A 22,818-nucleotide genomic window follows, 5' to 3' on the forward strand; every position below is an offset into this window, starting at 1 on the left:
TCTGTCCTCTGAGCTCCGTCTGTCCCCGCCGCGCCCTCCTCGCCGGCCTCCTGCCCGCGGCGCCCGGCCCTGCGATGAGCGGCGCCTGCACGAGCTACGTGAGCGCCGCGCGGGAGGAGGTGCGCGGCTTCAGCTGCCCGCGGCCCGGCGGCGAGGCGGCCGCCGTCTTCTGCTGCGGCTTCCGCGACCACAAGTACTGCTGCGACGACCCGCACAGCTTCTTCCCCTACGAGCACAGCTACATGTGGTGGCTCAGGTACCGGCCCGGCCCCGGCCCCAACCCCGCCGAGCGAGCTCCCCGGTGCAGGGCTGGCCCTCCCATCCCGCCTCAGCCAGGCTGCGTCAGAACCCTCCGTCTCATCCCAGTGCCCACCCCAATGCCCGCACCACGACCCTCTCCCCGCCCCCAAGGGCCCAATATGAACGTTTGCTCTCACCCATCACCAACCCAACTCCCTCTACAGCCCCTTCTCCGCTCCATTCCCCATCCTGATCCCGATCCAAAACCGTTATCCAAATCAAAGCTGGAGCCACACCCCAGCTCCACCCAGGAAAGCCTTCACTTTAAACCCGCTCCAAGCGTCATCCAGCACCACCCTCACACCAACCCCAAATTACACACCTACCCTCTTCCCAACAACAAACTCCCTTCTTCCAATGTTCTCAGCAAACAAACTCCGCCCTCATTCTAGGACCCCCGCCAGGGTATCCTTCCTAATATCAACATCAACCTCATTCCTGACTTTACTCACTCATCTATCACCAGCTCCGTCTGCCCCTATTTCCCCTTGCAATCCCACCCTGATCCCAAACATTCTATAGACCTACATCCAACCTCAAGCCTTCATGAAGCTCCAAGCCTTAATCCTCACCTGATACTACACACCAACTCAACCCCAGCCCCGGCCCAGCCTCAACTCTTTTCTTCCCCCTGCTATTCAGTCATTCTTTTTTTTTTCTTTTTTTTTTTAAATATATTTTTATTGATTTCAAAGAGAGAAAGTGAGACAGAAACATCCATGATGAGAGAGAATCACTGATTGGGGAACAAGCCTGCATCTCGAGCATGGGCCCTTGACTAGAATCGAACCTGGGACCCTTCAGTCCTCAGGCCAAGGCTCTATCCACCGAGCCAAAATGGCCAGGGCTCGGTCATTCTTTCAGCCACCTCCCGCTGAGCACAGCTTTTTGTAGGCCATGTGCTGAGTGCTGGGGATGCACTCCCCTCCTGAGCGAAGACAGAAGATCAAGGGCTCAAAGCTGCCTTCAGGTTCATCATGAGACAACGGCATAATGCTACAGCAGAAGCCAGCGCAGGCTGTGCGATAGCAGTGTGATTGGGTGACTATCCACCCACAGGGCCTCGGTTTCCTCACTTGTGCAGGGAAGGGACTAGTTAGACCATTGCTGATATTCCAGGAACTTCAATGTGGGGCTGAGAGCAATTGGTCTCAATCTCTCTCCATCTCCAGAGGCCCCACCCAGGAAGTAAGACTTGACCCCACACTTAATCTGGGAAATAGGCATCAGCAAAAATGGAGTGGGCTAACTCAGCAGACCGTGAATTTCCTGTCCCTGGAGGTATTTCACCAGAGGTTGTATGCTCTCTGAGTGGGAAAGGACAGCCTGCCACTCAAACTTCTCTGAGCCTTTGTCTTTTCATCTTTCAAATGGGAAGGATGATAAATCATTGCCCTGATTTCTTATGCGGCCAAGAACCAATGAAATAAAGAGGTGAAACCAACTTGGCATATGCCACTGGCAATGATAGTTATTATTATTGCTTTTTCCAAATAGCTCAAACCATAATTCGAAAGGATTTTTTTTCAGATGGCTAGTTTTTCAGTTCCTGTGCATTCAGCTGCTATCTGTAGCCCAGAGAAGTATATTAATTTATTTTCTGTCCATCCATGTTTTCATTCATTTATTATAGCCCTTGCTTTATGCCAGATGCTATGCTAGGCACTGGGGACACAAAAATCAATTACCCCTGCCCCTGAGGAGCTCACAGTCCATTCAGAGAGAGAAGACGTGCACCCAACAGGTAACAATGGCGTCTTTGTTTAAAACTCACTGTGTACTTAGCACTGAAGTGGGTGCTGAAGTGTAATAGTAGTTCCTTCCGTTTGAAGTATAGAGACAATGTGGAGCTTTTGGACTGGTGAGAACCCAGGCCATACCTTGGCTCTGTCACTTAGTAGCTGTGTGACTTCAGGCAAACTATCTCCGATTCTCTTTTTCATCTTTGGAATAATAACAGTAATGCCTGTTTTATGGAATTGTGAGGATTAAGTTATGTACGCCTGTGAAAGTGACTAGGATGTATTGTAGATGCTCAATAAAAGGGAGTTCCCTTTTCCCATGCTCATCAGTGGGGAAAGGGATGCTTGGAATATAAGAGTGAATTGTTCAAGATCTTCTAGCAAAGTCACAGCAGATGGAGACTTAAAGAACATTACCCAGGACCATCCAAGGCTAGATGCACTCACACATTTGCAACGCTGGCATGTTTTCTCTTCAGTTTACAGATGAGAAAACTTGAAAGCCATGAAGTTACTATCAGGGACTGCCCCAAGCCTGTCCGGCTCCAAGCCCAGGCGTGTCCTGCTTCACAACCGTCTAAATCTAGACAGTTATATGTGACAGAACCAAGATTCACGATTGAACTTGCCTGACTCGAAAACCCTAACAATGTTAGGCTGACCCTCAAATGTTTTTCTAGGGGTCACAGTAGGTGATCTATATTTTAGAGTCATAAATCTGTGAACCCATAGTCATAAATTTGTGAAACTGAGTTGAAGAGCTAGTAACTGTTCAGTGACTCTGAGATGGAGATTCAAATGTAGAATCTCCATCTTAGAGTCATTCCACCCAAGTGCCAAAAAGCTGGGTATTTACATACCTACCTCTGTCAGTCATTAGTTAGAGATTCAAGGCAGGAATCTCTAACTTCATTGAAACGTGTTCCCATCCGGGTGTTCTGTGTAAATCTGTCCAATCATAGGGGATTTACCCTTCTCGAAACAACATATGCGACAACTCTGACCACTTAAAGTTCATCTTATATGAGGCACAGATTTCCCTCCTTGGAGCTTCTCCTGCTCTGTCCCAGCTGGGGGCTGGTTCCTTTGTCCCTGGGCAGACCCTCAGAAACAGTGCCCACTTCCTCACTAACCACTGATCTAGGATCTATCCCTCCTCAGCTCTCTCACCCACTTTTTGTTGTTGTTGTTCATCCTTACAGTGATTTTTAGAGAGAGAGGAAGGGAGAGAGAGTCAGAGAGAAACATCAATGTGAGAGAAACACATCGATTGGTTGCCTCCTGCTCACACCCTGACCAGGGTCAGGGAACCTGCAACTGAAGTGCATGCCCTTGACTGGAATCAAATCCAGGACCCTTCAGTCCGGGCTGACGCTCCATCCACTGAGCCAGACCTGCTAGGGCTCACTCACTCTTCAAAGGACCCTACTTCTAGGGGGCCCTTTCCATTCAGGTGGCCACAGATGTCCCTTGTAAAAGGTGGGGCCCCAGATTGTGCACAAGTCTCCAGCTAAGAGCATTATAAACAATAACTATATCTCAAAGGAGGAAACAATGCCCAAAGAGCTAACAAGTACTACAGGCTCTATGTGGAAAGGACAGGAGAGATAAAAGGGAAAAGAAATCATGGGCGATCCAGTATTTTAACTTGGTTTCCCCAAAAAGACTTGGAGACAGGGATCTGAGGGCACGTAGTTTACATGAAATCAATTCTGAAAGACAACGGTGGAGGGTGGGGAATTGAGGAGGAGGGAAGGGAAGGAGCTAATGATGGTGTTACCAAGTCAGTCACCACTGAAGCTCAGCGGAACTTAAACCTGCTGAGCTCAGCCAGCCAAATGTAGAACTTCCATCTCAGAGTCATCCCACCCAAGTGCCAAAAAGCTGGGTATTTACATACCTACTTCTGTCAGTCATTAGTTGTGTGCTGGTGTGAGAAGGCAGGCGTTCGTTTTCCTGCCCTTCTGACCTGCTCACTGTGTGGATACTGTTCTGGGCCCAAGAAAGCCCTCAGGCAAAAAGATACAGAGGCTAGCATTTGAAACTCTGGCCAGAATATTTTACAATTACAAACCTAATGGCACAGAGACAAGACGTTCAGAGCCTGGGCTTCACCCAGAGACAGACTGTTAGCATTTTGTATTTCTGTCCAACCTTGCATATGTATAATTATGTATATATTTGTGTTAATTTATTCAAGTTGGGGTTATGCTATATATTTAGTAGTGTGTCCTCTTTTCATTTAACATTATCTCATTTACCCTCACCAGTTTGGCTCAGTGGATAGAGCATTGGCCTGTGGACTGAAGGGTCCTAGGTTCGATTCCTGTCAAGGGCATGTACCTTGGTTATGGGCACATGCCCAGTAGGAGAAGTGCAGGAGGCAGTTGATCGATATTTCTAACTCTCTATCCCTCTCCCTCTCTGTAAAAGAACTATAAAATATACATTTTTAAAAAAACACATTATCTCATTTGAATTTAGCTTTGATCTTAAATGTTATTTGAAAACATGTTTTTAAGGGCTCTATACTATTCCATTACATGGGTATCCAATCATTTATTATGCCATGGAATACAGATTCTCTGAAGATCTAGGGTGTTTCTGTTTAGTGGAAATTAGCCATCAGCTAGCAGGGAGTGAAATCTGGCAGAAATGGCAAAGGCAGAAAGGAGTCCGTGGCTTGGTTCAGGGAGGAGGGTGGGCAGGAAAGCTGGAGAAGGAGTCTGCGATACTGTGATTTTTAAGGTATTTGCTCTTTATCCACAATTTCCCAGCTCACAGCTCCCCAAACCTTTGGCATTTCCTAAGTGTTGAGAATAATAAAGGTGTCTTTTGGGTTCCACCCAAGGGTGGGGTCTGGTTGTCAGGAAAACCAACCATGTAATTAGAGGTTTGGTTTCAGTCTTCCCCATGCCCCTTCTACCTGGCCTCTTGGGGAAAGACTGGAGGTTGAGTTCAGCTGTCAATGGCCAATGACTTAGTCAATCATGACCACAGAATGAAGCCTCCATGGAGAGCTTCCATGTTGAGGAACAAGAATGATTCCATGAAGTACTGGGCCCCAAGCTCCACAGAAGCTCTTTTGTTCATGGCGTCACCCTATGTATCTCTGCATCTGGCTGTTGATTTGAGTCCTTTAATATCCTTTTTAATAAATCATCGAGTGAGTAAACGATTTTTCTTTGAGTTGTGTGAGCCATTCTAGCAACGTAATGAAATCCAAGGAGGGGGGTCATTGGAGCCTCCAGTCTGTAACTGGTTGGTCAGAAGCACAGGTAAGAGCCGGGGCTTGCAGCCGGTGTCTGAAGTGTATGTGTGTGGGAGGCAGAGGGGAGTAGTCTTGTTCCACTGAACCCTTACTCTGTGGGATCTGACTCTGTCTTGGGTAGATCATGTCAGAATTGAGTTGAGTTCTCAGACACCCTCCTTGGGCCAGAGAATCACTTGTAGGTGTGGGGAAATCTCCACACACAAGTTGGAATTGGGTCTGGAAACCCTTTTTTAGAGTGGTATGCAAGAAGGGCACACAAACAGATCCTGGTACCTACCCATCTCCTACCATTTGGAGAATATCTCACAGAGCCTGATGCATAGTAGGTATCCAATAATATTTACTGACTGCCTATCATGTGCCAGGGCTTGTACGAAGGGACAACAAAGCCAATTAAACATGGTCTGAGTCTGCCTTCAAAGAACACACAAAAAACGTATTAAACACCTACAGTGTGCCAAGACTATGACATATATCATTCGTCCTCACTACCTACCACCTGTGAGGTGCTGTGATTTGATTATTCTCACTTTTCAGATAAGGAAACTTAGGCTCAAAAGGTTAAATAACTTCATCAAGATATCACAGGTAGTACCCTGGGTCCTCACCCAGATAGGACTGGTTCCAAATCTCTTTGCTCTTTGCCTGACACTGGGCTGCTGACCCAGTGGGAAGTGCTAACGGTCCTGAGTAAAGCATCCTGGGTGGTTAGCCTGGCGTGTGGGGAGGGGAGATAAAGATGACCTGGGAAAGCATTATCGAGGAGAAGACTTTCGAGATGGGCCTTTGACGACAGGTAAAATTCCAATTCGTGTGAAAAATTCCAATTCGAGTGATGGTGGCCCCCAAATGAGCTAGGAGTTGTCTAGAGACCAAGCGACCATGGCCTGACTTGGGGCAGACACAATGCGGTTGAACAGTGAGGGGCCAGCGGCAGGGGCATTTCTAGATGTGGAGTCTACACTGATGTGATGACCTACTGGAGGGTAGATCAGAAATTTCCTTGAGACTGGAAGGACAACTGGTTTTTGTTTTTTGGGGTTTTTTTGTTAGTCCTCACCTGAGGATAATTTTCCCATTAATTTTTTAGAGTGGACGGGAGAAAAGGAAAGGGAGAGGGAGAAGAGGGGGGAGAGAGAGGGAAAGAGAGAGACAGAGGTAAGAAAGACACAGTGCTTGGCTGTATCTCACACACACACACACCCCCAACTGGGGGTGGGGAGGGTAGAACCTACAGGGGATAGAACTTGCAACCCAGGTTCCTGCCCTTGACCGGGAATCGAACCTAAGACCATTTGGTGCACAGGCTGACACTCTAACCACTGAGCAACCGGTCAGGTCCGACAACTGGGTTTTAACTAAGGTCAACGTGTTTATTTATTTATTTATTTTTTTAAGAAATAGCAATGGCCAAAACCGGTTTGGCTCAGTGGTAGAGCATCGGTCTGCGGACTGAAAGGTCCCAGATTCGATTCCAGTCAAGGGCATGTACATTGGTTGCGGGCACATCCCCGGTAGGGGGTGTGCAAGAGGCAGCTGGCCGGTGTTTCTCTCTCATCGACGTTTCTAGCTCTCTATCTCTCTCTCCCTTCCTCTCTGTAAAAAAATCAATAAAATATATTTTTTAAAAATAGCAATGTAGGAACAGCTCTTTAACCTGTTAACCGGGGAATTCCCTTTTTAAGGTCATCTCCAGCTCCTGGGGTGGGAGCAGAGAGGAAAGTAGGGAGAAAAGGAGAGAAGAAAGGGAACACAGAGTCCCAACTCTGTGGCTGCACGGAGACATGCCACGTGTGTGGGGATTACTTGACGTGTAGTTGATAATTCTTCCCATGCGTAGGCACAGAAAGCCTGTTTAAGACACGTAGAGACAGAACAACACTTCTCCTGTAACATGCTGCCTCCAAAGTTCCTTTCTGGAACTCAGCTCCTCTCTGGTTTTCTCTCCCCAGTATTGGTGCTCTCGTGGGCCTGTCCATAGCAGCCGTGGTCCTCCTGGCCTTCGTTGTCACCGTCTGTGTGCTCTGTTACCTGTTCGTCAGCTCAAAGCCTCACACAAAGTTGGACCCTGGTTTAAGCTTACAGACTTCAGGTAAGAAAGAGGTCACGTGCTCTCCTTGTATTCAGCAGGCGAGAATTTTTACAAAGGGGACCTGTTTAGAAATATTTGGAACACTTGCCTCATGCGTGTTCCTGGAATATTCAGAAGGAACAGCACAATTCTAAAGAGGTTTATGATCTGAAGATGTCCGTCCTAAACTTTTCATGTGCTCTGCGTTTGTCAAAATAATTTGATATAGTCAGCATTCTGTTGGTTACACCAAGATGAATCCATCTTATGGATTTCCTAAGACAGTGTTTTAATTCTAGCCTTAGAAAATGCAAACTGATTTTAATATTTTACTCCAAACAAAATACAATTAATAAGAAAAAAATTGCTGCTCCCCCAGCCCAATTTATTCAGAAATTAAATACAGGGATTTTTTGGATAATCTGATGTCCTGGCCTACCAGTTTCTTTATTAGTACAGGTGACCCAGAGCTTCCCTCCAGGGTCCCCTTCAAAGTGTTGCTTTTGCACATATTTTTACAACCTCTTCAAGGCACTGTGAAAGAAACAAGTAGCTATCGGCAACAGATCTTTCCGTATAGTTTGGCAGACAATACTCAAAATGGGTAGTATTATCTCCATTTTCCAAATGAGAAAATCAAGGCTGAGAGAGATTAGGTGACTTGGCAAAGTATCACATGCTAATACATGCTAAGAATGAAATCTGGCCCATGTTTTCCTGCCAGAAAGTCATGCTTTTTCTTCAGCCCTCCACTCTGGGTCTGGGTAGGCATACAATTAAGCACAAAATTGTTTAATACCAAATGTAAGGAGGGTTTCAAAAAGGAAAGGAGACGTGAATTGGTGCTGAATTAGTGAAGGAGTTGGTTAGGCAAAACAGATGAGCAAAGGCATTTCAGGATAGGGTAAATAATGGATAGAGGTGTGTGGGCAGGAGTGAGTGAGACTATGCAGTGACGGGGTCATTCACCCTGGGGCACTGTAGGGGGGGAATAAGGCCAAGCTGGACAGGGAGGAATTTAAGTTCGGAAGCAAAGATGGCACACTCAGGGAGGGAGAAGGGGCGGGGTGGGTAACAGCTAAGTTTCAGAGTAAAGTAGAGAGAGCTTTTTCATTTGCACAAGATTGTTTTTCCAGTTTCACAACAATCTCGTGCAATAAACAACAGCACATGAATACATCTCAATCCAATGCTTATAATAATCCCCTGTGGCTGGGCAGTAAAAAGGCTTTTTATTTTTTTATTTTTATTTTTTTTTATTTATTTATTTTTTTATCTGGCTTTTGAGTGTGGGAGGATTTATCTGGCTCTCTTTGGAGCCAGGAAGACCTAGGAGGAGAATAGGAAGTATAATAACAGGAGAATAGACCCACCTCAGGGTCTATTTTAACTTTTACTTGTTAACTTTTTAAAACTTTATTTTATTTTATTTTTAAATATATTTTATTGATTCTGTACAGAGAGGAAGGGAGAGAGATAGAGAGCTGGAAACATCGATGAGAGAGAGTCATCCATCAGCTGCCTCTTGCACACACACACACACACACACACACACACCACTGGGAATATGCCCGCAACCAATGTACATGCCCTTGACCGGAATCGAACCCGGGACCCTTCAGTCCGCAGGCCGACGCTCTATCCACTGAGCCAAACCGGTTTCGGCAAGATTTTATTGATTTTAGAGAGATTTGTTGTTCTACTTACTATGCATTCTTGATTCTTTTTTAAAAAAAATATATATGTTTATTGATTTCAGAGAGCAAGAAAGATGAAGAGAGAGATGATGAGAGAATCATTGATCAGCTGCTTTTTTCACACTGCCTACTGGGGATCAAGTCCTCAACCAGGCATGTGCCCTTGACTGGAATCGAACCCGGGACCCTTCAGTCTGCAGGCCAACGCTCTATCCAGCTAGAACCATTGGTTGATTTTTTTTAATTTTTTTTTTACAGAGAGGAAGGGAGAGGGATAGAGAGGGATGAGAGAGAAACATCCATCAGCTGCCTCCTGCACACCTACTGAGGATGTGCCCGCAACCAAGGTACATGTCCTTGACTGGAATTGAACCTGGGACCCTTCAGTCCGCAGGCTGACATCTATCCACTGAGCCAAACCGGTTAGGGCCATTGATTGATTCTTATATGTGCCCTGACCTGGGATCAAACCCACAACCTTGGCGTAACAGGTTGATGCTCTAACCCAGTGGTCAGCAAACTCATTAGTCAACAGAGCCAAATATAACAGTACAATGATTGAAATTCCTTTTTAAGAACCAAATTTTTTAAACTTAAACTTCTTCTAACGCCACTTCTTCAAAATAGACTCGCCCAGGCCCTGGTATTTTGTGGAAGAGCCACATTCAAGGGGCCAAAGAGCCGCATGTGTCTTGTGAGGTGGTTTGCCGATCACGGCTCTAACCAACTGAATTACCCTGCCAGGGCCCAGGCTTAAACTTTTATAGAGAAAAAATCATAAAATTTCATGAAAGGCATTAAAGAACCTGCCTATCTGTTGAGATACAGAAAGCATGTGACTAAGAAGACTCAATATCGTGGACAAATCAGTTCTTTCCAAACTAATCTGTAAATAAAAATCCCAACAAAAGATTTAATGGAATTTGTCAGATTCGTTCTAAAATTAATCTGGAAGGCTAAAGGTGCAAGAGTGAACAAAACAATTTTGAAAAATAAAGAAGAGACTTGCCGTATCAGATACTAGAATATTTTTTAAAGATAAGAATCTGTCGGTTTGAAATTGGCACAGAAATTGACAGGTATAATTGGGCAATGCAGTGTCCTCAACTAGTGCAAATTTGCTACCCAAAGACATTTTGCAATGTGTGAAGACATTTTTGGTTGTCACAAAGGGTGAGGGCTGCTACCGGTATCTTTTGATAGAGGCCAGGGATCCTATTAAACATCCCATAATACAGGATAGCGCTCCACCGCAGAGAATTATCCAACCCAAAATGTCAATAGTGCCAACATTGAGAAACCCTAGAATAGAAAATCCAGAAACACACTAATTAAAATATAGGAATTTAAAGAAAATATTTAATTATTATTACTTTTTAAAAATATTTTTAAAATATATTTTTATTTATTTCAGAGAGGAAGGGGGAGAGAGAGAGAGATAGAAACATCAGTGATGAGAGAGGATCACTGATTTCTGCCTCCTGCATGCCCCCCTCCCCCCCAGGGATCGAGCCTGCAACCTTGAGTGGAATTGATCCCGGGACCTTTCTGTCCCCAGGTCTATGCTGTATCCACTGAACCAAACCAGCTAAGGTGAAAACATTTTAATTTTTAAAAATAAGGGGGAAATTGGCAAATTTACCTACATAAAATGCAAACAGACATCAAATACAAATAACACAAAAGATATCAATAGTATACCTAAAGTTAAAAATCAAGTGACAGACTGAAAAGATATTATAAATAGAAGTAAATACATGCCAGGCAATCATTATCTGCAGATTCAATATTTGTGAAGTTGCCTATTTGCTAAAATTTATATGTAACCTCAAAATCAATATTTGCAGTGTTTTCAAGGTCACTTGCAAATGTGGACATGCCCAGAGCAGCAAAAAATTTGGGTTGCCCCATCACACACATTCCTAGCTCTCAGACTGTAAACAAGTGTCCTTTTCATAATATATTGAGTGACATGTTTTTGCATTTTTATGACTTTAATGGTGGTTTCACTGTCGAAAATGCTCCCCACACGTAGTGCTGAGTGCCGTCTAGTGTTCCTGAGCATGAAAAAGGACTGCCATGTGCCTTGTGGATAAAATATGTGTTGGGTAAACTTTGTTCAGGCAGGAGTTAATGGTGCTTTTGGCCTTCAATTAAATCTAAATAAATTAGTAATATATATTAAATAAGGTATCTTCAAACAGAAACACACAAAACAAAGTTACGTACTGACCAGCTGACAAAATTGTTGTGACCAGAGGCTCAAAGGAACCTAACTTTTATCAATGACATTGGTAAGTACAAAAATGGATCGTATTAATACTGAGGAGGTTGGGTGGAGGGAATGGATACTGTCATATACTGCCGGTAGGAGTATAAATTGGTACCACCAATTTGGCAGTATCTATTTACATTAAAAATGAATACACCCTATCACTCAGTACTTCCACTTCTAATTGTCTTAGAAGAAATAGTTATACTAGAAGAGGATAGTAAAGATGAATGACATGACCATTTGTCATATTGGAAACAAACTAAATGTCTACCAGTAGAGGAATAATGAAACATGGTTCCACAGTTAGAAGGAATGAACGAGCCCTAAATAGAGCATCTCATTAGTTCTTCGCAAATAACCGGGCAGATACAGATCTTATCACCATCCATTTTACAGATGAGGAAACGGAGGCCTAAGTTACCTACGGAGTAAGTGACAGAGCCAACTTTACCACCAGTCTCCTTCCTCTCCATATTCCTGTGCTGTGAAACGCAAGTCCCTACTATGTGCCAGACACTGTTTATCTCGTCCAATTTTTCCAACTACACGAGTGAGGTGTTATTATCACCCATTTTACAGATGTGAAAACCAGGTCTAAGAAAGGTGAGATGACTTACCCAAGGGGTCACAGTTTGTAAAGCGTGGATCTGGAATTCAAACATATGTGTTTTTCTGCCTCCAAAGTCCTACTCTTTTTACCTCACTGCGCCAGGCCTAGGGAGTGCTCCTGCTTGTGTCCTGGTCCCCTCAAAACTCCCCACTCTATATCCTCCTCAACACCAAACCTTTCTGAATCAAAGGAAATACACTTTATCTCTTAGCCCTATTGGTAAAAAACAAAAAAACAAAACAAAAAAAAACACACCCTCCTCCTTTTTACTGCTCAGCAGCCAGCTGGATTATTCAATTGCCAGGGTTTTGAGATAGTTTATATGTTCTATTTTTAAGATAGAAAATGCATTTCCTGACCTTTTGCTAAATGATAACTTTAAGCTCTGTCTTTTGCCCAACTGCTGCTCTTAGTTCCTCTCTTTCTTCTTCATTAAGTACTGTCCCTTCCTTCCCATCAGCTGAGTCATTTTATAGGCCCATTATCTTACTAGTACATTCATCAGAGCTTTGCCCTTTATGCAGAGTTTCATTTCTGTTTGCTGCCTTTCTCTCCAGTAGGACATGTAGAGAGATCATTAGCCCATTTTACATCAAGCTCAGCCATGGGAAGTGAACTGGCCAAATCTACACGGTGGTGAGCATGTGTTGCTGGGATGTCAATCCCGACCTCCCAGACTCGAAAGCCTATGATCATTGCACTGTACCTCAGGGTCCTGAGTGCTGAGTGTGGGGATAGGGGTGGGGAGTGCCCTGGTAAGAACAGAGTGGAAATGGAACCGAGTCTAGAAACAGACTTCTTCTGCTACCCAGGTGCTCGGTACTGTCCCATCACCCCCACCTCCACATTACCCCCCAAACTTAGAATGCAAAAAACAAAACAAAACAACAACACACACACACACATAGTAACTTTCTTACTCTAGAACCTTGTAACTAGCTTGATCAGAAGGGTGACTGACTTCCTACTGTTGTGCCAGATGCTATGCTAAGGACTTTAACCATATTAGCCCATGTAACCTGCTTAATTACTCTGCCAGGTGGTTATTATCAACCCTATTTTGCAGATGAGGCGAGTAGGATATGTATGGGGTTTATATTCCAACTATGGTACATTTAATGAGACCAAAAAAAACCAAAAAAAAACCAGAGGAGGTAAAAATGCAAGACAAGAGTTCAGTTCTCAGCCTTCCCTGAAAGGTGTTGGTGAGGAGCTCATTAGTCAGCCATTCTCATGGACTCAAAGGGCTCCTAGAAATCAAGTCTGATGCTCTTGCTGTACAGATGAGGCCCTAGGTCCTGAAAGGGACAGTCATGTGCCCAGGGTCACCAGCCAGTTGGCTAAGTCTTTGCCTCCAAGATCTTTCCCTGCAGCAGCCCCTCTCTCCTTCCAGAAACGATTCAGTTTCTCCAGGGCCAAATGCTTGAAAAGAAATTTACTGGGGTGGCCGAAACTGGTGTGGCTCAGTGGATAGAGCGGCGGACTGAGGGGTCCCAGGTTCGATTCCAGTCAAGGGCATGTTAGGGGATGTGCAGGAGGCAGCTGGTTGATGTTTCTCTCTCATCAATGTTTCTAGCTCTCTGCCTCCCTTCCTCTCTGTAAAAAAAATCAATTATATATATATATACTTTTTTTAATTTACTGGGGTGACATTGAGTAATAAAAAGATATAGGTTTCAGGTATGCAATTCTACAGTACATCATCTGTATATTGTATTGTATATTTACCACCTCAGAACCAACTACTGCCTTTTTTTTAAAAAAAATCTTCTCCTGAGGCTGTTTTTATTGATTTTTAGAGAGAGAGGAAGGGAGAGAGAGAAACAGATCGGTTGCTTCCTGTACCTGCCCTGACAGGGGATCAAACCCAGAACCTTTTTGGTGTATAGGACGATGTTCCAACAAACTGAACCACCAGGCAGGGCAAGCCCTCTGCTTTTCAGTTAACCACATTTGGTGCCTGTGACCCAAACAAGCCTCCGTGATGAGTCAGTCTTTTTCTTTCTTCTTTTTTTTAATTGACAAGTTGTTCTATTGTGTTTATTTTTTTATTTTTTTTTTATTTTTTTTTTTTGTGACACAAGTAATACCAACACATACACATATATATTGTATATTTATTTATTGGAAAGTGAGACAATGCAAATAGGCAAAAATGAAATAAAGCACAGACCACACAGAGTGTATTACCTTTTGGTGGGTAATAACTTTTTGCATTATATCAGATATAAATGTGCATTATATATATATATATTTTTTTAATATTTTGCAATGTGTTTTCACTTTACAAATGAATGAAACATCCTGTTAAATGAATGAGATTGGGTCAAAAGATGGGATGTTGGTAACAAGAGACACCTGTAAATCAAAAGAACACTGAAGGATTAGAGTAAAACAGTAGCAAATAGTTAGCAAGGAAATGCGGACTGGAAGAACCCAGTGATGTCAATAACAGAAGAAGGTTGGATAATGGGCCTGTGAACAGACTCAGATGCAGGAGGAGGGACAAGAGGCTCCTGGGAAGGAGAGGACAGTACTTAATGCGGAAGAAAGAGCTGCGATTGGGCAAAAGATAGAGAGAGCCGAAAGCTGTCATTTAGCAAAAGGTCAGGAAATGCATTTCCTATCTTATGAGAAATGCAATAAATAGTGTAAGGAATGCTAATGGTTAGAATGCAGAGCCCTAAAGCTCTTTCTCAGACCCCTCATCTCTCCCAAAAACCTTTCTATCGCATCTCTCTTGTCGTTCCTTCATTATTATTAAAATGCCTATCATCTATGTCCTCTTTAAATTCCTCGAGAGACTGAAGGAGACGTTGTCTAACATTCCCTTCAGTTTGCTGGCGTTTTTCCTCTCTTCCATTTTCCTTGCAGAGTGTTTGCCTGAGGTAGCTGTTTCCTGTGACAATTCAGGATAGTTCCCTCCTCTTTTTTCTTGCCTTAAGATAGATGTCTGTGAACCCAGACTCTCTGAGCACCTACAGTCAGAAAGAAGTGGGAGAGGAAGGGCGAATTCTCTGTTGGGATTTAAGGAATGTACATCCGTTTTCTCTTGGCCACCATCACAATCACCTACCTGCAGCGCAGGAATTTTAATTCATCTGCAAAGGAGGGAGAAAATCTCAGAACTCCTCTCCTGGCTGGTCACCGCAGGCCAGTCCCAAATTTAAGACTGAGAGCCCCAGGCAATGGGAGAACTGGCCACGGAGGTCCTTGGAGAATGGTGGGATGGCAGGAGCCTGGCCTCGGGCATCCGAAAGCCTGGCTCTAATCCTGGCTCTGTCACTCCCATGTGTGGCGGAGGTACGGAAGTCACTTCGCTCTGGGCCTCAGTTTACTCTGTAAAATGTAGTATACAGTAATACCTCCTAAGAAAGTTGTGAAAACTAGAAGGGATGCTTACATAGGAGCTAAATTAGTCTCTGACACATGGTAGGCATTTAACAATTAGTAGCTCTCATTTTTATTTTTATTAGGCGCTTAGATTTTACATGTTAGCCTCCCCAGCGTTTTTGATATCTCAAAGATAGGAACAATATCTTAAATGCCTTTGTATCCCAAGTTCATAATTTATACTAAGGCTAAACTTGCTCTGTGGTAAGAGTCCAAGCTTTGGAATCAAACTGAATGGAAAATGAATCTCAGATCCAATACTCAATAGTTGTTTTAATTTTATTTTTTTAATAAATCTTTATTGTTCATATTATTACAAATGTTCCTCTTCCCCCCCCCCCCATAGCTCTCCTCCACCAGGTCCCCTCCCCACCCTCTGCCCTTTCCCCACCCCCCATTGTCCTCATCCATAGGTTCACAGTTTATGTTCAGTCTCTTCCCACGCCCCCCTCTCCCCTTTTCCCCAAGAATCGTCAGTTCACTCCCCTTCCATACCTCTGATTCTATTATATTCAACAGTTAATATTGTTCATCAGATTTTTTAATTCCCTTGGCTTTTAGTTTCACTTGTTGATAGTTACGTATTTGTTGATCATAATTTTTATCTTTATCTTCTTCCTCTTCCTAAAGAACCCCTTTTAGCAATTCATACAGTTCTGGTTTGGCGGTGATGAACTCCTTTAGCTTTTTTTTTATTAGTGAAGCTCTTTATCTGACTTTCGATTCTGAGTGATAGCTTTGCTGGGTAGATTATTTTTGGCTGTAGGTTCTTGCTATTCATCACCTTGAATATTTCTTGCCATTCCCATCTGGCCTGCATGGTTTCTATTGAGAAATCAGCTGACAATTGTATGGGTGCTCCTTTATAGGTAACTACCTGCTTTGCTCTTGCTGCTTTTAATATTCTCTCTTTGTCTTTTGCTCTTGGAATTTTAATTATGATGTATCTTGGTGTGGTCCTCTTTGGATTCCTTTTGTTTGGAGTTCTGTGCGCTTCCTGGACTTGTAAGTCTAATTCTTTCACCAGGTGGGGGAAGTTTTCTGTCACTATTTCTTTCAGTATGTTTTTGATATCTTGCTCTCTCTCATTTTCTGGGACCCACATAATTCTGATGTTGGTTCGCTTGAAGTTGTCCCAGAGGTTTCTTACATTATCTTCAACTTTCTGGATTCTCTGGCCTTCTTGCTTCTGCGGAGGAGTGTTTTCTGGCTCTTTATGTTCCAAATCTTTGACTTGATTCTTGTGATCTTCCATTCTGTTTTTAGAGCTCTGTAAAATATTTTTTATTTTAGACAATGTATTCTTTATTTCTTGTTGATCCCTTATTATTTCTTGTTGATCCCTTATTATTTCTTTTTGATTCCTTATTAATTCTAGTTGATCCCTTTTCATATCCTCATAGGTCTTATCGACCTTCTCTAGGAAGTTCTTGAAAAACCTTATAAGCGTAGATTTGAACTCTATATCCAATCGCTTTTTGTCCTCCATTTCTTTCATTTGTATTCTATTTTCTTGTCTTGGCATTTTCGCAGCTTCCCTGAGTTGGTAGCCTTAAAAGTCTCTGTGTTCTACTTGGATGGGGCAGGGTTTCAGTTTGGAGCCTACAGACTTGGCTTCCGTCAGCCCCACCCTATGCAACTCCTGAGTCTCAGTATTCCCTTCAGTACTCGCTGCAAGCACCTCTGAGAGAAAGGTGCCTTTGATTTTCCCTGCTACCAAACAGTCTAGGCTCTCCCCCAATGAGCTCGGAACTGGGGTTCAGTTCAGTTGGAAGTGGGGTTGGAGGTGGCGTTCAGAGCAATCTGGAGCTTTTGTCTCCTTCCCGCCAGGGCAATCCCGCGGCACAGCCGACCGTCCCTTCTCTGCGCACAATGTGCGCGCCTCCGGGACCTCCTTTCGCTGCTCCCCCAGGGTTCTGCCTTACAGCCCAGCTCCCTCTTGCTGAGCCTGGGTCCCCAGGGTCTGGCCTAGAACTGGGATTCAGCGCTGTCGGGTCTGTGGTTCAGCACAGTCGGAGCTTTTATCTCCTTCCCGCTAGGGAACACCAGACAGGCACTCAGCCGCCCCTCCTCTCTGGCTCCGTCCCCTCAGCGTGCGCCGCGTGTCTCCGTACCTTAGGCTTTTACAGCTCCTCCGCTCTTCCTTCTGGTTTTCTCCTTGCTTCTCATTGTAGTATTTCCAGTCAGTCGACTTTCCTGTAGTTCTGGGTAATGTCCATTTTATATTTTAGTTGTATTTTATTGAAATTGTTGTGTGCAGCTGCGGCTAGGTATTTACCTGTGCAGCCATCTTGGATTCTTCCTCAATAGTTGTTTTAATATTTACTTTTTTTTACCTGGGCCTCAGTTATACACACACACACACACACACACACACACACACATATATGTATGTAAAGAGCCTGTGGTTGTAGTATATGTAACATATGTAATCTATATATACACTGAGTGGCCAGATTATTACGATCTCTGAATTTATAATAATCTGGCCACTCTGAATTTATAATAATCTGGTGTGTGTGTGGGTGTGTGTGTATGTGTGTGTGTGGTGTGTGTATGAGGCCTAGTGCATGAAATTCATGCATAGGGGCAGGGAGGTGTCTCTCAGCCCAGCCTGCACCCTCTCCAATCTGGGACTCCTCGAGGGATGTCACATAGGGCCTAAATGGGCAGTCGAACATCCCTCTCACAATCCAGGATTGCTGGCTCCCAACCAATCGCCTGCCTGTCAGCCTGATCACCCCTAACCACTCCCATGCCAGCCTGATTGATGACTAACTGCTCCCCTGCCAGCCTGTTTGCCCCCAACTTCCCTCCTCTGCCGGCCTGGTCACCCCTAATTGCCCTCTCCTGAAGGCTTGATCACCCCCAACTGCCCTCCCTTGCAGACCTGGTGCCTCCCAACTGCCCTCCCCTGCTGGTCATCTTGTGGTAGCCATCTTGTGTCCGCATGGGGGCAGGATCTTTGACCACATGGAGGCAGCCATCTTGTGTGTTGGAGTGATGGTCAATCTGCACATTACTCTTTTATTAGATAGGATAGAGGCCTGGTGCATGGGTGGAGGCCAGCTGGTTTGCTGTGAAAGATGTCTAAGATCAGGGTGGGGGTTCCCTTGGGGCGTGGGGTGGCCTGAGTGAGGGGCCTGTGGTGGTTTGCAGGCCAACCACACCCCCTGGCAACCCAACTGGAGGCCCTGGTATCTGGAATTCATTTACTTTCTACAACTGAAATTTTGTAGCCTGGGGTGGAGCCAAGCCTCCTGCTCACTTTGTGGCCGGCAGCCATTTCTATTGGGACTTATGTACCTTCTATAACTGAAACTCTGTAGCCTTGAGTGGAGGCCTAAGCCGGCCAGGGTGTGCGGAAAGCCTTGCTTTCTCTGTTGCAGGGGGTAACCCTTGTCTGCTCTCTTCAGCTCTGTGGCTGCCACCATTTTCCTTGGAATTTATCTTCTATAATTGAAACTTTGTAGCCTTGAGTGGAGGCCTAGGCCAGCCAGGGTGTATGGAAAGCTTGGCTTCCTCTATTGCCAGGGAAACCCAAGCCTCTCAACTGCTCTCTGTGGCTGCAGCCATCTTGGTTGTGGTTAATTTGCATACTCTCTCTAATTGGCTGATGGGCGTGGCTGATGGGTGTGGCTTGCATGGAATGATGGTTAACTTGCATATTGCTCTTATATATTAGAGGCCCGGTTCATGAATTCATACATGGGTGGGGTCCGGCCAGCCTGGCCAGGGGGAGGGGACATGGGCAGTTGACCAACCTTCCTGCTGGTTGAACTCCTGGTCAAGGGGACAATTTGCATATTAGTGTTTTATTATATAGGATATACACTGAGTGGCCAGATTATTATGTGTTCAGAGATCATAATAATTTGATCATTCAGTGTATAAAAAGCCCTCACACCATAACAATGGATCACTAGGAGGCTGCATGTTCATCAGGTATGTGCAGGTGGGCAGAGACTTGACTCTGGGTCTCATGGCTCTGGTGGGACTTGACGCTGTATCCCATACCGACCCAGACTGACAGGAGGGAGGAGGACGCCAGATACCCACAACATTAAAATATTTCCTCTAATTAATTCCCTCTTAATATGCACGAATTTTGTGCACTGGGCCACTAGTTTTTCTATAACATGGAATAATAATACCTGCCTCTGAGTTTGTTAGAAGAATCAGATAAGATTGTCGTACCACTGCATTTCAGCCAAACACGATTCTTATAGTAACTGCTCTACTGCTCAGAGCCCCACAATTTAAGAGGGACTTTGACCAATCAGAAGCAGCTTGGTCTAGAAACCAACTAATGTATCAGCTGAAGAGCTGGGACTTTAGCCCCTTACTGGGGGAAAATATGCCAACAGAGGACTTTTATCCAGAATATATAAAGAATCCCTAAAACTTAACATTAAGAAAACAAACAATTCCCATTAAGAAACATGCAATGCCAAGACCGGTTTGGCTCAATGGATAGAGCATCGGCTTGGGGACTGAAGGGTCCCGGGTTCGATTCCGGTCAAGGGCATATCCCCAGTAGGGGGTGTGCAAGAGGCAGCTGATCAATGACTCTCTCTCATCGATGTATCTAACTCTCTATCTCTCTCCCTTCCTCTCTGTACAAAATCAATAAAATATATTTTTAAAAAAGAAAAAGAAAAAAGAAACATGCAAAAGGCTTTAACAGTTACTTCACATATAGCAAATAAGCACATGAAAAAAATGTTTCACCTTCCTAAGCCGGTAAGGAAATGGATATAAAGCTATCAGAATACTAAAGTAAAAACACTGGCAATACCAAGTAAGGAATAAAGCAACTGGTGGTAAAGCCACTTTGGAAGTGGTGGTTTCATAAAGATAACCGTACATCTATTATATTTATTAATTTCATATGGTCAGTGTAACAAATTGCCATAAACTTAGTGGCTTACAGGGATCAGGCTGACACCAGCTATCTGACATCCCCTGGGGGGTCCTGGATTGTGAGAGGGTGCAGGTCAGGCATCTAGTAGTAGTATATCAATGCCAGTCCCTGGCTTTGAAATTGTTTTATGGTTCTATAAGATATTATCAATGGGGAAAGCTGGGTGAAAGATATATGGAATTCTGACTATTTTTGTAACTTCTTGTGAGTCTTAAATAGTTTAAAAAGAAAAAGTTAAAAAACAAAAACAAAACAAAGAAAGAAAGAAATTTATTCACTCCGTAGGTGATTAGTCCAAAAGTAAGGGTGGGCTTTAGGCGTGGTTTGAATAGAAGTTCACAATGTCCTCGGGCTTGTGACTACATCGTCTGAGATTCTGCCCTCCATTTGTGTTGGCTTTCTCCTCAGACTGACTTTTCTCATGGTACTAAGTTGGCCACCAGCATTCCCTTCTATTCACCAGGAGGAAAGAGGGAGCTATATTTTCCTTCAGTTGGGGGTAAATATAAAGGCCTGAGCTCTATTCTGACTGGATAACTTAGGTCATGTGCCCACCCCTAAACCAATCACTGAGCGCAGGGAAATGCTATGAACTGATTTCCCATCCACATGGCAAAGAAATGGGATCACTTGATCGGCTCAGATCAATCAGGTGCCACTCCTGTCACTGAGATGGAGCCAATGCCACCCTGCTATAATTGCTATTACCAGGTAGGGAAGGGGGAAAATGGATTTGGATAGCCAATTCCAATATCTAGTTCATCCTTCTTGAAATTCAGTCTTCCCTTGGTTTCAGAGGCACCATTCCCCCCTCCCCCTGCCCCCAGATATCCTCCATCAATTGATCTTATAGTATAAGAGTTTTCTAGACAGAGAAGATATAAAATGTCATTCTAGAAGAAACAGCACAAAGACCCAGAGATGTGAAGGAATGGACCCATTTAGGGAACAGTGAAAATTTTGGTGTGGCAAAGCATAGAGTTCATGAGGGAAAAGTGGTTAGCAATAAAGCTGAAGAGTAGAGATGGGACCAGTAGTGAAGAGCTTTGAAGTATCACAGTCGATGGTAAGACATTTGAAGATTTTTGAAAAAGAACAGTCCCTGGGCCGAAACCGGTTTGGCTCAGTGGATAGAGCAGCAGCCTGCAGACTGAAGGGTCCCGGGTTGATTCCAGTCAAGGGCATGTACTTTGGTTGTGGGCACATCCCCAGAGGGGGGTATGCAGGAGGCAGCTGATTGATGACTCTCATCGATGTTTCTAACTCTCTATCTCTCTCCCTTCCTCTCTGGAAAAAAAAAAAAAAAAAATCAATAAAATATATTAAAAAAAAAAAAAAAAAAAAAAAAAAAAAAAAAAAAAAAACAGTCCCTGGACTCACTTGACCTTAGAAAGATCTTTCTGGATAGCCGGGAGGGGCCTGACTAGAGGTTGTTCCAGTGCTCTGGGCAGGACATGAAAGCCTTCCCGAAGGTGGTGGCCTTGAGGATGGAGAGAAATGGATGAACAGGGCCGACAGGGAGGTGGTGGAATCAGCAGGACCCGGGGGACTGCTTGGCTTTGTGAAGGGACTGGAGGAGAAGGTGTAAGAGATGACTCACATTTCTGGCTGAACACTTGATACATTTTTTTAAGGCAGGAATGCCCAATTCTGTCAAAAGCTGATAAGTCTAGGGAGATAAAGATTTATAAATGACCATGGATTTAGTGACAAATGCTTTAAGGTATGGTGGGGGCAGAACCAAGAATATTGCAACAGAGTAAGTCAGGGAAGTGGAGAATAATAAAGCCAAGTGAGCCTCCTTTCAAATTCAGATATAAGAGGAGGAGAGGATAAAGCAATAATAAATTTTTTAAAAGTCATGGAATCTTAAAATAATGTATGTTTTAAAATTTTCCAGCACTTATCTGCATACTGGTTGTGTAGTCAGCTTGCATCCTTATCTATTAAATTAGTTTTTTAATACTTACCTCATGGGTTTATGTTGAAGATTAAGTCTTCATATCTAACAGTTGTGTAGTCTGTCTCCCCCCCTAATTTGAAGTTCATTAGGAACATTGATAGCTCCTAGTGCAGGGCATGGTATATTGCTAATAAACTAATAAATATTTGTTAAATGAGTGTTAAGATTCTGAGCACAGTCCTACCTGCCCAAGGTAAGCGCTCAGGGAGGTCAGCCAGGGTGTGTGAGCCTGAAGGGAGGAATGGGATGCAGGAGGAAAGAAACCCTATGCCCTCAGCTTGCTGTTTTCCAGAACCCGAGGAAATGTCCCCTGACTGCCAGGAGGAGACTACAGGCAAGTTGGTGGAGATACCGGGAGTGAATTCTCTAAGGCAGAGTCACCTCTTCCTGAACTCACGGCTGGACTGCCATGAGGAGCAGGCGATGGACCCCAAACGCCTCTTCCAGCACTGCTTCAGGGACACGGCGACTACCCGGGACCTTCCTGGCAGCCCCGAGGAGGCCCTCTGCCCAACCTAATCGCCCATGGACCAGACCCATAGACATCCAATAAACTTCTCTCCGCCATC

At 44.2% G+C, this 22,818-nt stretch overlaps 1 protein-coding gene across 2 annotated transcripts; it reads left to right on the plus strand.

The window, feature by feature from the left end:
- Positions 1–22,818, plus strand: SHISAL2A (shisa like 2A). Of its 2 annotated transcripts, none has more exons than XM_036447287.2 (3): positions 1–256; positions 7,269–7,408; positions 22,527–22,818. In XM_036447287.2, exons 1-3 carry the CDS (start codon positions 75–77, stop codon positions 22,766–22,768), a joined length of 564 nt encoding a protein of 187 aa, XP_036303180.1. In that variant the 5' UTR covers positions 1–74; the 3' UTR covers positions 22,769–22,818. The 2 variants fall into 2 exon arrangements, with proteins under 2 accessions (XP_036303180.1, XP_036303181.1); XM_036447288.2 differs by having other exon boundaries at positions 8–256; positions 22,542–22,818.

Source organism: Pipistrellus kuhlii, unplaced genomic scaffold, assembly GCF_014108245.1.
Source record: "Pipistrellus kuhlii isolate mPipKuh1 unplaced genomic scaffold, mPipKuh1.p scaffold_m20_p_2, whole genome shotgun sequence".
NCBI lineage: Eukaryota > Metazoa > Chordata > Mammalia > Chiroptera > Vespertilionidae > Pipistrellus > Pipistrellus kuhlii.